Source organism: Pristis pectinata, chromosome 2, assembly GCF_009764475.1.
Source record: "Pristis pectinata isolate sPriPec2 chromosome 2, sPriPec2.1.pri, whole genome shotgun sequence".
Classification (NCBI taxonomy): domain Eukaryota; kingdom Metazoa; phylum Chordata; class Chondrichthyes; order Rhinopristiformes; family Pristidae; genus Pristis; species Pristis pectinata.
The window spans coordinates 114,341,644-114,358,509 of NC_067406.1; the positions used below are offsets into that span (position 1 = coordinate 114,341,644).

At 40.8% G+C, this 16,866-nt stretch overlaps 1 protein-coding gene across 8 annotated transcripts in view; it reads right to left on the minus strand.

Annotated features, from left to right (window-relative positions):
• The window catches only part of sh3d19 (SH3 domain containing 19), a 96,832-nt gene that overhangs the window by 13,145 nt on the left and 66,821 nt on the right, over positions 1–16,866 (minus strand). For all 8 annotated transcript variants that reach the window (XM_052010381.1, XM_052010382.1, XM_052010378.1 and 5 more), the window contains 4 exons: positions 9,673–9,713; positions 8,018–8,276; positions 5,315–5,383; positions 4,544–4,684 (listed from right to left, as the gene is read on the minus strand). In XM_052010381.1, coding sequence (XP_051866341.1) covers positions 4,544–4,684; positions 5,315–5,383; positions 8,018–8,276; positions 9,673–9,713 — 510 coding nt within the window. The remainder of the gene's footprint in view (positions 1–4,543; positions 4,685–5,314; positions 5,384–8,017; positions 8,277–9,672; positions 9,714–16,866) is intronic.

Below are 16,866 nucleotides of genomic sequence, written 5' to 3' on the forward strand. Positions count from 1 at the left end.
AGCTTCAAGGTAGTCATGGAAAGGCTTCAGATTGGTTCTCAAGTTAAGGTATTGAATTGGGAGAAGGCTGATATCAATAGCATGAGAAGACCTGGCAAAAGTAGATTGAGAACAGATATTTGTGGGTAAAACGACTGCCGACAAGTGGGCATCTTTTAAAAAAAGTTAGAGAGTTCAGGGCCAACACAAGAGATTCTGGAGGAACAGCGGATCAGGCAGCATCTACGGAGGGAAATGGACAGTCAACGTTTCAGGTCAAGACCCCTCATCTGGACTGGAGTTATCTGGAGCAGATCAGCATTAAGAATGAGGTGGTGTTAAGTGTTATGCGATGCACAAGGGTGATAAATCCCCAGGGCCAGATGAGATGTACCCAGGTTGCTGTGGAAAGCATGGGAAGAGATAGCTGGGCTCCAGACAGAGATTTTTGCATCTTCATTGGCCATAGGTACCAGAAGACTGGAGGATAGCTAATGTTGTTCTTTTATTTGAAAAGGGCAGCAGGGATAAGCCAGATAGAAGCCACTGAGTCTTATGTCAGTGATAGGGAAATTATTTGAGAAAATCCTACAGGAGAGAACTTATGTACATTTGGAAAGGCAGGGGTTGATCAGGGATAGTCAGCATGGCTTTGTGCGAGGGAAAACCTGCCTCACTAATTTGATTTTTTTTTGAGGAGGTAGCAAAGAAAATTGAAGGTAGGGTGGTAGTTGTTGTCTATATAGACTTTAGTAAGGCCTTTGACAAGGTCCCATATGGTAGGTTAGTTGGAAGGTTAAGGTTCGTGGGTTCAAAGGCAAACTGGCTAATTGGATCCAAAATTGGCTTGACGATATAAGGCAGAGGATAGTGGTGGAAGGACGCTTTTCTGATTGGAAGTCTGTGAGCAGTAGTGTACCACAGGGATCAGTGCTGGGACCCTTGCTGTTTGGATGTGAATGTAGGAGGAATGATGAGTAAGTTTGCAGACAACGTGGAAGTGGGTAATGTTGTGGATAGCAAGTAAGGTTATCCAAGGTGACAGCAGTATACAGAGCATTGGCAGATGGAATTTAATCCTGACAAGTGCAAGGTGATGCATTTCAGGAAATCAAATGGGGGTAGGACGCATACAGTAAGGCGAATACATGTTAGAGTCCCAAGAAATGTTGATGAACAGAAGGACCCTTGGGGTTTCAAGTCCATAGTTCCCTTAAAGTGCCAACACAGGTAGATCAGGTGGTTAAAACGAAATATAGCAGATGTGTTCATAGTTCAGGGCATAGAATATAAAAGTTGGGATATCATATTGCAACCTTACAAAACCATGCTTAGACCACACCTAAGAGTATTGTGTGCAGTTCTGGTCATCACATTATAGCAAGGATGTGGTTGCACTGGAGAGTAGAGAGGAGATTCACCAGGATGTTGCCTGGATTGGAGGACTTTAGTTATGAGCAGAGATTGGATAGGCTAGGTATATTTTCCCTGGAGAGAAGGAGGCTGAGTAATGTGTAGATGTGCAAAAAGGTCAGCACAAACCAGTAGGTATATGGGCCTGTTTCTGTGTCTACAACTCTATGACTCCATAACTTTGTAGGTCGAGCAGCATGTGGTAAGAGAAAAAAAGACAACATTTCAGATCTGAGATCCTTTCATCAGAACTGCAAATGAGAGAAAACAAGTTGGTCTAGGTAGCAGAGAGGGTATGGAAAGTCCTCGCACTTCTATCTTTGCCCTCCACCACCTTCTCTGATTCCTAGACTAGACTGTCTAATATAACTGAGAAAAAGAGAAAACAAGTTAATGCGGGTGACAGAGATGGTGGGAGAGAGCAAAGGTAGAGGTGGTAGTATAGAAGAAGTGAGGTCATCCACTTTGGTAGAAAAAGTATAAAAAGAGCAGAATATTTAAGGGCTTTAAAAGCGTTGATGTTCAGAGAGATCTTTAACATGAATCAATAAAAATTTATGTGCCAGTTACAGCAAGCAATTAGGAAAACATATGTACATTTGTTTTATGCAAACTCTCTTGCAATAAAAAGAGCAAGGACACATCCAAGTCCTTCTGCAGACTCTATGCTTCCTCAACACTACCCGCCCCTCCACCTATCTTTGTATCATCTGCAGACCTGGCCACAAAAACTATCAATTCTGTCAACCAGATCAACAGCATATAATGTGAAAAGTAGCAGACCCAACACCGACCCGAGGAACACCACTAGTCACTGGCAGCCAACCAGAAAAGGCCCCCTTTATTCCCACTCTTTGCCTTCTGCCAGTCAATTTTCTATCCATGCTAGTATCTTTCCTGTAATACCACAGGCTCCTATCTTGCTTAGCAGCCTCATGTGTGGCACCTTGTCGAAAGGCTTCTGAAAGTCAAGTAAACAACATCCACTGACTCTCCTTTGTCCATCCTGCCTGTTACTTCCGCAAAGAATTCTAACAGATTTGTCAGGCAAGATCTCCCCTTAAGGAAACCATGCTGACTACGTGCCTGAAGCTATCAGTACCTTGTTAGGAATGGTTAAAATAAGTCCTCTATTGCCTGACTGTCCCTCAGAAATGATTAGGATTGTCAATCTAGCCTGCACCCCAAAAGAGTTTAGCAACACTAATGTAAATCCTTAATGATTTTAAATGCCTCTACTTAGCCTCCTCTTAGCCTTCACTGCTCTAAGGAAAACAAACCCAGCTGCTTCAGTCCATCCACATCAGTCAGTCACCACAGAATATCCAACCCTATGCCTGCTCTTGTGGCCACAGTATTTTTACGGTTAGTCTAGTTAATTTTCAGGCACGTTCAAATATGGCAGTGTTGGGTTTAAACATAGCGTACTTTCTGTTCAGATTAGTCCCAGACACCAACAACCATTTATCTGTTTCCTAATTTAAAAAGTAGAGAAACATGACTGATGTTTTCATGTAACTGACACTCTAATCTACATGGAAAATCATTTTTATGGCCATCAACATTTATGGAGACTTAATAGCAGTCTTGATTTCTGATCCAACCAGTATCTTATTATTGATTCTTAAAAGTTCACTGCAAGTTGAACACAGGCTGTTGATTTGCTGATTGTAGATTTGCTGATGGTAATACGATTGAACATCAAGGGGACGTAGTTAGATTTCCTCCTGCTGAAGATGGTAAATACCTTGCATTTGTGTGGAACACATATTATTTACCCACACAAACCTGAATGTGTTCATGTTCTCCTGCACACTGGCATTGACTGCTTCATTATCTGAGACTGAATTCTGTATTTATCAATGAACACCTCAATTTCTGATCTTGTGATGGAGATGAGATTTGTTGAAGCAGCCAAAGATGAATGGGCCAAGGAGACAGCGTGGATAAACAATTGCCGCAATGTCCTGAGGCTTTAGACAATAGCAACCATCATCCTTTATACTAGTTAGGACCTTAATGTCTAGAGGGTCTTCCCTTTTCACGGCCAATGACTTCGGTTTAACCTGGGGTCTTTAATGTCATCAATCACGTTCTGCCTTTATGTCAAGGGCCGGCAGTCTTAATTCACTTCTGAAATTCAATTCCTTTGTCACTTGGACCAAGGTTGAACTGAGATCTGTAGTTGAGTGGTCCTGGTGATACTAAGAAAAGGGGCTCAATGAGCAGGTTATAGATGATTGAGTCTCATTTGATAGCCTGTTGATGACAACTTTCATTATCTCTAATCAAGAAATCTAGGTGAACAGCCAGTTCAAGACAGTGTAAGCTGCCATCCCTCAGATTCATAAGTAGATTCAATGTGTGAAACACAATACATAGAGGTAATCTGGAGGTCAAAATATGGGTTAAATCTTCAGAATATTTGTTCTAATTTCTTCATGTGTCAACATTATCTGGTGTCTCACACAGTCCAACATAACCAACAGCCTACTTGGTACATTGAGCAAGCTATGGGGACCTTACAGGGTTTAGGAGCTAAGATGCAGAATGGTTATCTATTGCAAGGTTGCTTGCTACCATAATGATGCCTAGGCCTGAAACATCACAAGGTAGCAGATGATGCCTGGGATTTTGTACTAATTCCTTTGAGACACGCCACAATGCAGGCCAACAGGGATATAGAGGGCAAATCTTTTCAAAACAACTTCATTTATCATGATTTGCAACAATATGTCCAGTGTTATGATCTCTCTCTCTTGCACACAGACACATGCCTCCACAATGGGTTAGCTTTCGTTTCATTTGGCAAAGTTTGCTATTGAGATAAAATGTCTTTTCAGATTTTCCAAAGGCTCGTAGAATTTTTGTCATTCCGTTGTGTTATTTCCACTTACATGTTTCATCTCTTTATATTTATATACAATTGTTCCATTCCTACCATACAAATGCACCAGGAGAAATTCTAATCTACAGATAGGTTTATGCATAATTACGATAATCAGCTACTTCACAAAACTGGGTAGAAATAGCATTCAGTGTAAAGTCTACTTCTTATCATAGTATTTTGGAATTGAATTTAATCCAGGTTCATCAACTGCAACATGTTGTTTCTACCAGCTAACATGGCAAGCACAGAGGCCACACTGACCTTGCCAGTTCCTTTTACCTCCTCCTCATCCAGTGGAGTAATTATCTTCAAATGAGACGATGCAACTTTGCCAGTATCAAGCCCCTTTTGGCAATGGAATGATTGGTCAATGCGTTGCTTAAGAACCAGGACCTCACCTCGCTATTGATGCAGAGAAAGAAAAAGAAATAAAATGCAACTTCTATTTTAATTTATATTTTATTAAACTACTTCTTTCTGTTTTGTATCTCTCAAAACATTCCAGTCCACAAGCTGTTCTTCTACTAGATACATAAATGCAATACATGCCAATGTAAGCCTATTGTCATTATTCTAAAAAAAGTAAAGAAAAAATATAATTTGGAAGTTGACCATTGCTGGTATGGCTTTTGGCAAACTCTTTTATCAACAATTTGTGTAAAAGCACAATCAACTCCCTCTGTTCCTTCAAGTAGCAAAGCTATAATATCATTGTTGAATACAGAAGACTGAGTTCTGCAGGACATGTCCTAACTAAGATGTTTTAAATGAAACAATCATTAGAATTGTAATTTTTAGCATTTACCAACACAGAAATATTTAGGCAATATTAAAATTGGATGAAGAGTAACAGACCTTGAAAGATATGTCCTCTCAGTTTACATAGTTCTTGCTGCCATATCCTGGTCAATACAGAATTTATAAATGGCAACACATGAGACTGCAGATGCTGGAATCTGGAGCAAAAAATGAACTCCTCCAACAGCTTGTTTTTTGCTCCAGAATTTATAAATGAAGGTTCCACATTCATACCTGGAAAGACAGTTCTCCTGGGACCTTGGAGCTGATGTTACATTCTGCAATCCCATGAGGCACAGGCAACTAGAAAACAATTAAAAAAGCACAATGCTGTGAATTGCCAAACTAAAGGATAAGCATGAAGTACCTGTTACATCCAAAGAATATTCTCACTGCCAATCTTAATTGTCAAACTGTTTTGTATTCAAACACAGCAATGAAACGAGTGACCAATTGAACAATTTTTGGTCCTATTTGTTAAATGGCCTGAAGGGCGAAATGAGACCTTGGTTTAATACAGAAATGAAGTGTCAGGCTAGATTATGTGCCATTTTAGAGCAGAATTACAACCCACAACTTCAGACTGCCATTGATCCAATGCTGATATTCATAGCTATAGTATAAAAACTTAGGCAAGCCAATTCAGTCATACACTTTACCTTAAAACCATACTGTTAATGCACAAGGTACTACTCACATGGAAAATGTTACTTCTCGTCAAATTATAAATTCAAATCTGCAGAATGTGTTTCTGATTTTGCTGCACATACCAAACAGGAAATCTCTTTCCCCCGCTAAAGGATTTTAGGATCAAAGGTACATTCCAACTTCAGCTGTCATGCAGTTTCTAACTGCAATTTGAGATGTCTATTGCCCAGAGCCAGTGAATTTAATAGGAAGAGGATCCTTCGGCACTTTGCAGGTACCTACTTGGATAAATTCACAATGAAATCACAGAATATCAACTTAAGGAACACAACCCCAAGATAGAGGATGACATGAAGTTGAAATTCAGACAGATGCAGATAAAAAGAACTGCAAATCTGAAACACAAAATACTAAAGTAGCATGGCATATCAGACAGGTTAAAAAAAACTAAGGTAATTTCAGATTCTTTACCAGTCCTGGTTAGTTATATATTCTACGGTTACATTGTGATGAGAAGGTTATAACTAAAACATTAACCCTACCTTTTCTATCCAGATGAACATTTTGCAGTTAGATTCAGCATTTACTAATTGTCTCACACTCACTATCTGACAGCCATTTTCATATTCTTTAACATAGAATAATGGTTATTTCAGTTAATTTTAGAAAAACAAATCACAGCAAGCTGACTGGGTTCAACCACAAAACTATGAAAATCAGATGTGAAGTATAATGGGTAATTGAAGTTCTACCACCTGATTCTACAAAGCTATGCAACCCAAAATTATTCCAGTGTATCTCATTTAATGTTGCAGTATTTTATAGATGAGCACATCTGGCTGTATGTCTGCGACTGAACAGCAAAGATTGTTCAAGATAAATATCACATTTACTCTCCAACTCTGTTTCAAAGCCGCCGTGGCTCACAGCTCCACTTCATTCCTCATCATTTTCATGCCTATTGTCCCTTTCTCACCCTCTTTCTTTAAGTGCCTTGTTTCTGGTCAGTACTCATGCTAGCTATTACCTGATCTGTCTTAACCTATCTCCATATGGTCTTTTGTCTTACATCACACTCCTCCCACCAGCTCTGCTTTGAAAACAGTAAGCCCTCCACTCTTCTCCTAGTTCTGAGGAATGGCCACTGACCTAAAAGATTTTCTCTTTCCACAGATGCTGCTTGACTGGCTGAGTTCTTCCAGCATTTCTGTTTTTGTTTTAAGTATCCATCCACATTCTTAGGGCAACCAGGCAAGGCATAAATACAATAACGCCCATATACCAGGAACACATCATTAAAAATGGAAAACATATTTTATCAACAATATTCACACAGGAATCTGGAAGCACAGTGCAGGTTCCTGGTACTTCAATTACCTTACCTTAGTCAGGTTGCTGATCCCCTGTGGGGTACTTTCCCATTTGAGGAAGTCAAATGAATGAATAAACAATAGTGGACAAGTCATCCAAACAACACTTACGAAATAACTGGTGGCTGGTTTCAGGCCACTAGCTGCGAAGCCAGTTGTGTACAAATTTGTTTCAGCACAATGTCAATTTCAAAAGAGGTGTACAGGAATCCAGGGATTAATTTTCTTGTCATTATTTTTAAAGAGGTTTGGGAAAAGGAGCGATATCTGATGCCAACGTTTGCAAAGAGGCCAAGACAAAATTTCATAGACCTCATGACTGGCATAGAGAAAAATATTTCACTCTTTTTGTGGATGAATGAGAAAATCAGTTAAATTCAAAGGACAACAGCAGTGTTAGACCTCAACATCTTCTAATTTACCACTTTTAAATTAAAAGTAGTCAACATCAAAAATTTTGCCCTTTTAAATAAAAGAACTACCCGAAGCGAAGCAAAACAATTTCTACACAACTTTCAGTTTCAACTCTGATTATTATTAGTTTTAAATCATCAGTCAATGTTTCAGTTTCTATGCATAGTTAATTCCAAGTTCATTGATCTCAGCTGGAGAGTAGTAGTTAGCCTCAGGCTGGTGAGAATGGAATAAAGACAAGTTTGAGATGTTTCTGATGACCACACAATAGGTATATGTGGATACCAGGCAAGATCTGGCTGGGTTGCAACTACCAGCTTTTACTTTTAAGACTGCCATACAGAGCGGAGTGGTCACTGGACAGAAAGCTGTCCTTTCATCAACAGAGCACCAATATTCTATCTTCATGAGTGGAAATAACAAAAAGGAAGACATGGCAAAAAAAAAGAGCAGTTCACAAGCTGGTGACCGAATCAAAACCAACAGAAGCCACCCTATGAATTACCATGTACTTATTATAGAGTGGGTGTCCGGGAGCTGGTCGAGGAGGAAGCTCAGGCCCTTTCTTTTGAAACACTTGACTTTTTGGACGGGTCTTCCCTGTAGTAGATGGGCTTCGTTTTCCCACAGTGCTATTTATTTTCTGTTCAGATGAAAAACGACGGAACTGGTTAGGTGCAGCAGACACCTTTGGTGGAGGAGGTCGAGCAGGACCAGCTTTGGCTGGGGCAGGACGTGCTGGAGGAACTTTTATATTTCTTGCCCTGGAATATAAATAAGTAGCAGTCACAGGGTCTGAAGGCAACAAATATTCTAACTTGATCCAATCTAAGTTTTGTTAATTAAGTTCTATACAAACTTCTATTTTCATCATAAGTGCTTTACGTTTTACTGAGATACTGCTGAAAGATTTCTTATAAATCAGCTTGAATATTTTCATTAAAACATAAAAAAAAGTACTACAAACAGCCTGGTAGACAATGCCCATTAACCATAGTTGGTTCTGAAAATAGAAGAGTCTTTTATTCTGAAGGCTGAACTGTTAGGACCTTGAGTTTACAGAAAATTAAACTGACAAACAAGGCTAATAATCAAAATGTAAATTTGGTCGATTTGAGAGAATCAAACTGATTTGATTGTTATTTAACTTTCCTTTCTTTATATTATATTCTATTGCTGGATGGTAGAATGAACGAGGAAGTAGAGGTGGTGAGTGGGGTGAGAAAAGGGGAGACCCTGGAAGGAGAAGGAAGAGGAGAGAACTGGGAAGTGGGGGAGTGGAGAAAGCTGAAGACAAGGGCTGTGAGGTGGGGGTGGAATGGCCAAGTCAGAAGGTGAGGAGGGGGAAAAGGCAGAAGGGCTTCAGATAGGAAAAAGCCAGCAGCTAGGATGTAGTGGAGGTGGGGGGTGGGGGGGGTGGTGGTGGGTGGGAAGAAGAGGCAGAGGAAGAGAAAGTGAGGCAAAGGATGGAGGGGGTGGGGGTAACTGAAGAGAGGGTATTGGGGCTGGAGGAGGGAGGATGTTAGAAGAGGCAGGCAGAAATCTGGGAGAAGAAACTAGTGGGGGGAGATGGAGTTACTGAGAAGTGTTGACAGCAGAGAGAGAACAGGTCTCATTGTGAGGGTGGGAATGAAGTGGCAATGTTGTGGTGGCGTGAAGAGGAAAGACTACAGAGGCATGGAGTTGGTGGTGGTCGTGGGGGGGGGGGGGGAAGAGCGATAGGGGAAGGTGGTAGGAGAGCTTGATTGACACAAGAACCATTAATTCATTCCGTTGAGCTACACGCACGCACACACACATACAGCCCCCACCCCCTCAGATTTAGCCTTTTAACTTTAAGGTGTAAAAAAGATTAACAGAGTAGCTAAAGATTTGAGACACGCTGTTTATCAGACCTCAGGGAGGGTTCTGTCTGCATGGTGACTCCTTTGCTTTTTGATATGTGTTGATTAGTCTGTTTGTTTCCTGGATTTCCTACTTTTGTTTCAGATTTCAACATTTGCAGTTTATTTTGTTTTTGTTTGCACTAGCATGTTCAATAAATGCTGCTGAAGTGAACAATACTGCTACTTTCCACTAACTACACAGGCTCCTGATTAGAGATTCTTAAAGTTTGTCTCATTTCATTTGATAAGCTGCTTTATAGCTGCATATACTTACAAAGGCTGGCTTGCAACTGGTCGTGGCAAATCACAATTCTCCTGAAACATTAAAAATAATCAGTCAATAACAGGAGCTGAACAGTAACTGAACATACCTACAGACAATCTAATGATATCTGAATTTATTCCAAATAATTCCTGATGTTTATATAGTCAAGAAAAAAAATAAAAGGGGAGAAAGTTTTGTTATTCATTTTGATGAGGACTGTATGAAAGCTGCAGCCACTGGCAGGTACCGTAGAAAGAGGAGAACAGAAGATTCAAGTCCAATTTTTGTTTCACAACCATAGACTGAAACTGTTCCACCATGGAAAAATCCACGTTTAAAAGGGATAAAATGAATTCTCTGCACTCAAAGAATGTACAACTGTAGAGATCTGGATTAACTGCAAAATCAGAACACATTACATGCCATCTGGTTTTGTTTGGTGATTGACATTGCCAGATGCAACATGTTTAGTCTGAGTGAACTGCTCTAGAGACATTCTCAAATTCACCACCTGGTCAGGAACCTAGATATATTGTTGCTCCATCATGGAATCCATTAAATTGCTCTTCGACTGAAATCAGTGGAGAAGAATCAGACAGTTTCTATAAAAAGCAGATGGTTTGCTCCACTATGTTACTGCCACAGTAATAGAGGGGATTAGGCGGCGGTCAAGCCAGCAGTCATCGGTGTCTGTCATGACACAGGAAAGGTAGTTCCTTGATCAGACAATGATCTCATCCAACAGGTGCCAGTGCTTGAACTAGGGGTGTTGCCACAATGTCTGAGCTTGTCTCTATGAAGTAACGGGGTTTGCTACAAAAAGGAGTGCTCCAAGAACTTTGTGAGGCAATACTGATGTCAAAGCATCCGAGTTCCTGAGCTATGATAGCAGAGCCGTGTCCATTGGGATTGTCCACGAGGATCCTGACATTCTAGGTTCCGATCCACACATTGTTGGGTGGACGTTGCCTGTGCATGGTTACTTTGAGCTTCTGGTAGCCATCGCAGACCAGTTACCACATGGGCTTCATAGAGCAAGATCTTGATCCAGTGGCGACGGGAAACAAGATAACTGGTTTACCGAGCAACAGTGATCTCTGTCCTCCCAGATGCTTCTGAAACTTGTACTACAGGGGGACAGAAGAAAAGATTCAAGATGTGCCCAAAGCCCCCTTGAAGAAATTTAATGTCTCCACTAATTCCTGGGAGCTTTGGCACATGATTGCTCAAGGTAGAGAAGCAACATTTGAGATGGCATCGAAAACCTCCATGCATCACAGATTCCATCACAGTGGTCCACCTCAAACTACCTGCCTGCTCATCCCCCTCAGCCACGACCTGCTCCATCTGTGGAAAAGTCCACATTAGCCTCAGTAACCACTTCAGAAACCAGAGTGGATGCAAGTCATTCTCAATCTGGCAGGATTGTCTAAAAAGACAATTGCCACAATTATCCATATTACATTCACCTTCATTATGGCTGCTATATTTTGGTCCAGGATGTGGGTCCTTAGATTGTGCAACAATAATTTATATAGGCCTCTTTAATAAGGCACTTTTTTGAAGCATTATCAGCCAAGTAAATGTGGCCTCTCCTTTATTGCTGCAATTGTTGCTTTGGCAAGAGCCTTGGTGAGTCCAGTGTCTTGCATTTGAGGTCTTACTGGAATATTGGTGCGAAATAGTAGAAACATTGGTATTAAATAGCAGAATCCAGTGTGACGCTTCTGGCTTTATAATTAAAGGAGCCAAGGGCCTCAATATCCTCAAGCCATAGGTGAGAGTAATAGAGATTTGCAAGATAATCTTATCTCTATGCTGCAATGCTCAAGGTTCTGAGGTACACAAAAATCGTGTGAAATTCTGCAAACTCTATTTCAATCAATGACAAGGTTGTTATTCACTTCACTGATGGATGCAACAGTTCATTTCTTCGTATTGATGATGGATTTATGTGACAAGTTTTCCAGTTGATCCCTTTGTTCATTATAATTTACTTTGGTTAATGGTGTGCTCTGCACCTTTGGGTACAGGTTTTCCAGCCCCCTCTCTAGCCTGGATTAGAGTCCACTCAGTGCCATTATCTTCAATTGTTAGTGTGTAAATTCATTAGTTTGTCCTGAAATTCCTTTTGGCTCCAGAGTGGTTTGTGGTTTTTGGCAATGGTATGTGATCTAGAAGAACTGAGTCAGCAGTCCTCCACAGGAAGCACTGAAACACACCAGGTTTTTCATTCTCTGATACATATCAAGCAAGCTGCACTCCCAGGTGAACAGAAACATTGAGTTGCAAACAAAAACAAGGTTGAGCCACCAGTGCTGATTAGGGTATTTGGCAGAGTGTATAGACTTCTTATAGGCTGGAAATTTATTTTTAGAGCCAAGAGATCACACAAAAGTGTTTATTGTGTCTTTTTTTTTTGCTCTTAAAAATGGACAGCTAGTATTGCTAATTCTTTCTTGCAACATAACCTCAGATTCCTAGGCTGCCTCCCTTCCAGAGATAAATGAAGTAATCAGTTGCAAGAGCTTAAATGCTCAGAAGACAAAAGTTGGCAGTAAAAGAGCTGCAGACCGGGATAAAATTATGGGCTCTCTTATTTACTGAGTGCATAAGAATTCTGGGAATCTTAAATACAATAAATAGCAGGACCCTTAGGAGCATTGATGTACAGAGGAATCTTGGGGTCCAAGTCTATAGCTCCCTGAAAGCGGCAACACATGTGGAGAGGGTGGTAAAGAGGGCATATGGTATGGTTGCCTTCAACTGTCAGGGCATTGCGTATAGAGTCACAAAGTCATGTTGCAATTATATATTACTTTGCTTAGACTGCGTTTGGAGTACTGCATGCAATTTTGGCCGCAACCATTACAGGAAGGACATGGAGGATTTGGAGAGGGTGCAGAAGAGGTTCACTGGGAGGCTGCCATGATTAGAGGCTATTAGCTAGCTATAAGGAGATACAGATTGAGCAGATAGTCAGAATTTTTTTTCCTTGGGTATAAATGTCAAATACTAGACAGCATAGCTTTAAGGTGAGAGAGGGGAAATTTAAAGCAGATGTGCGGGATAAGTTTTTTTTTTAAACACAGAGAGTGGCAGGTGCCTGGAACGCGCTGCCAGGAGTGGTGGTGGAAGTGGATATTATAGTGGCATTTAAGAGGCATTTAGACATGCACATGAACATGCAGGCAATGGAGAGATATGGATCATGTGTAGGCAGATAGGTTTAGTTTAATTTTAAATCATGGTTGGTACAAATATCATAGGCCGAAGGGCCCGTTCCTGTGCTGCACAGTTCTATGTTCCAATATGTACATGTGCTGGTGGTAGGGTTATAGAAGAGAGAAATATTTACAGAGATAGACTGAATTGCCCCGCCTCTGCCACCTTGTGTGTTCCTCCCACTTTTTCTTCATTTCCAATCATACTCCAACCATCTAAGTACCATGTAATTAAATGCCCTATGTAAAACCATCCACCTCTACAGCTCCCTCTGCTTCTCTCTGAAACTATGTAGCAAGACTTAATGGCACTGTTGAAAAAGCAAACATTACGTTTCTCTTTCAATATTCAAACGTTAAGAGCAACAGCAATTTCCTCTAGCTCCAAAACCGATATGAGGAAAACTAATAAGAGATTCCAATTATCTGATGTGAGATAAAGACAATAACTTTGAAAGATTCAGAATGCAAACCCACAAAGTATGCAGGCACTGTGATGTCAGGAGGCTGTGGATACCTTAAGATGAACAAGGTGATATAGATATTTCAGGCCACTTTCACTAAGCCTCTGTTACCCCAAGAGTACAGGGAAACTGCAACCCCATAAGGCATCCATCACTGGCGCATGTGAACCAAGCAGTGTGCATGCTCACAGATACCCACAATTAGGATATAAGAGCTAGAATTGAGACAGAGCATGTGCCTACCAAATTACTTCCATCAACAAAGACCAAAGCAGCTCATAAAAATGCCACTACCAACAAAAACTTAAAACTAGTCCCTTGTGAAGAGAATGAGAACTTAAGGAATGGAAGGTTAACCACCAATTTCATGGCTTGATAAAGACATCTCCTTGACAGCGAGAATTTTGTGTCCTGTATCACATGCAAGAACAGGAAAATTGCAACTTCTGCTAAATACAATTTGAAGGTGTATTTTTAGACTACGTTTTTGGAGGAATTTTTGATTTTTATGGGCAAATGTGTGCACTTTCAAAAATGTTATTTGCATTTTTTTAAAACATTATTATTGAGAAGCAACCTGCCCCTAGGCATGGCCCTGATGGGAGCAAATTACAGGGATGGGCAAAGGATTTGGATGGATTTGAGATAAATCTTTGGAAGACACTAGAAGTAACATGGATGGACTCAGCCAGCAGGCAACAAGCACAAGAGTTTTGGGTGAACTCAAGCTGATGAGAGTTAGAACTGGCAGCAAAGTTTTGATGGCCTTAGGTTTATGAAGGTTATAATGAAGGACAACCAAGAGCGTGTTGAGACAGTCAGCACCACAGGTAACAATAGCATGGATGATTGTTTCAGCAGTTGATGAGCTGAGAAAGCGACAAAGTCTCAAGAAAGTCCTCACAATTTTCAATTCTATTAAATCCTCTCATAACCTTCTAAGAAAAAGCACCCAACTTCAGTGCTCTTACCCATAGACATCCCTTTTATGGTGGTGCCTTGCATGTGTGGGAGGGGGAATAATTTGCAGAGGTAGAGGATGTCTCAAACAACAAAGAAAGAGAAATTTCAGGGAACAAGAAGAGATGGCTAAATGCAAAGATCACAAAGAGAGCTCCTCCAGCATATCCTGTCTTTGTAGATTGACTGGTTTCAACATAATTCTGCTCAGCCTGACCTCTATTCTCCATTTTACAGAGTGTGAGGTTTTGTGCTTGGCTGAGGGAGCAGGAGGATAGTGGCTTTGGCACTCTATCAACACTGTATGAGACTGTGCCAAAACTGTTAGAAGTTAGGAGTAGATGTACAATAAAAAGCAGCTTGAACAATTTTCTCCATTGTTTCATGGCACTAGACTCCCACTGAGATCAAGCTCTTTTTCTCTCAAAAGGGCTCTCCATCTGTATGCAGTGAACTTCAACCCCTCCAAGATATCCTTTATTCCCCTGCCGTATGAATTGAAAAGGATTGTGATCTGTACTCTATCAATGAAGTCAAACTGGAAAAGAATTACTAATAAAACATTATTTTGGAGGATGAGAACTGGTCAGACTTAACCTTGGTGGCAAGAATCAGTGCTAAAAGCAGATGACTGTTGATCATAAAGGATTTAGTCATCTCCTTTGTTTTCACATACTCTTTTGCAATTTTTACATCACTAATATGCCTATGTCTCCTCTCTCCTGAAGAGTCTAGAACCATTTTATTGCTATGGGAAACCCATGGCAAGAATATATCTTTGCACTAATTCTTTAAGTACGAGCAGTGACAGGATATTTTTATTTTGTAGGATTTCTTCTTTTAAAAAATATTTATGGAACATGGTGGCCGCTGACTGGGTCAGCATTTACTTTACATTTTGACTTGCCCTTGCATTGTGCTGCATTCTCAATCTGCTGCTCTCAACTAAATGAAGATACTTCCACTAGAGGTGCTTGGGTATAAAATTAAAACTCAAGCCAACTGACTATGACCAATCCAAACCTGGTGATTTTTCATATCAAACTTGATAAATAATCTACTAGCTTCAGGCTCACGTGGGGTGGTCAATCTCTAAATCCCACAGTGCAGTTGGTAGGAGGTTTCAGGATACTGAGCTGTTGACACTGAAGAAACAGCAATGCTTCTCCAAGTCAGGATAGAATGAAACAGAGTGAAACTTGCAGAATCATGGCCTGGTATAGAAGCTCCAATGCACAGGATTGCAAGAGGCTGCAGAGGGTTGTAGACTGAGCCAACTCCATCACGGGCACAACTCCCCCCACCGCTGAGGAGATCTTCAAGAGGCAGTGCCTCAAGAAGGTGGCATCCATCACTAAGGACCCTCACCATCTGGGACATGCCCTCTTCTCGTTACTACCATCAGGGAGGAGGAACAGGAGCCTGAAGACCCACACTCAATGACTTAGGAACAGCTTCTTCCCCTCTGCCATCAGATTTCTGAAAGGTCCATGAACACTACTTCATTATTCCTTTTTTTCCCGCACTACTTATTTATTTTGTAATTTATAGTAATTTTATGTCTTTGCACTGTACTGTTGCCACAAAACAACAAGTTTCACTACATGCAAGTAATTGATAATAAACCTGATTCTGATAGTGGTGTTCCCATAAGCATGCCACTATTATCTGTGCAAATGGAGGTTGAGAGTTTGAAAGGTGCTTGTCCGGCTGCAGCAAAACATCTTACAGACAGTTTGTACAGAAGTCACTGCCCACTAATAGCAAGAAAGTGAATGGATAAGATGGGAGATTGTAATCAAGTGGGTTACTTTGTACTGGACATTGAGTTTCCTGAGTGGCTTGTTGGAACTAATTCAGGCAAGTACAAAATATTTCAAAATACTCCTGAATTGTGATTGGTGGATATTGGAAGCCCTTTGTGCAGCAAAGAGGCGAATTGCTAGACTCAGATCTGCTCTTGCAGCCACTGTTTTTGTGTAGTTCGTCCAGTGAAATTTCCAGTCAATGGTGGATCCATGGTTGCTGCTGGTGCTGGGGAATGGGGATGTTATCTGGCATAGGTAATAAGTTTGCAAGTTAAGGACAGATAGTTAGATCCTCTTTTGTTGAAAATGGCCATTGCCCAGCACTTCTATGGTGCTAACGTTTGTTGCCACTTGCCCAGGCTTAAACATTGTCCAGATTATGTGGTACATGTTCTGCTTCATTAGCTGAGGATTTGTGAATGGATTGGAACACTCCAAACATCATTGAACATCTCACTTCTAGTGCTACATTTGATGCAAGTACATTGATTAAGCAGCTTCAGGAGTGGGTTGAGAACCACAGACATCTTTCTTTGTGCTAGGTACAACTCCAACCACTGGACGGTTTCCCCCCCTAATTCTCACCTACTTCAGTTTTAGTAGGGTCAAATGAAATGCTGCCTCAATGTCAAGGATGGTTACTTTGCCCTCACCTCTAAAATCTAGCTCTTTTGACAATGTTCTGGTCAAGGCAGTGATGTGTCTGAAGCTAAGAGCACCTGGCAGAACCCAATTTTAACATCGGTG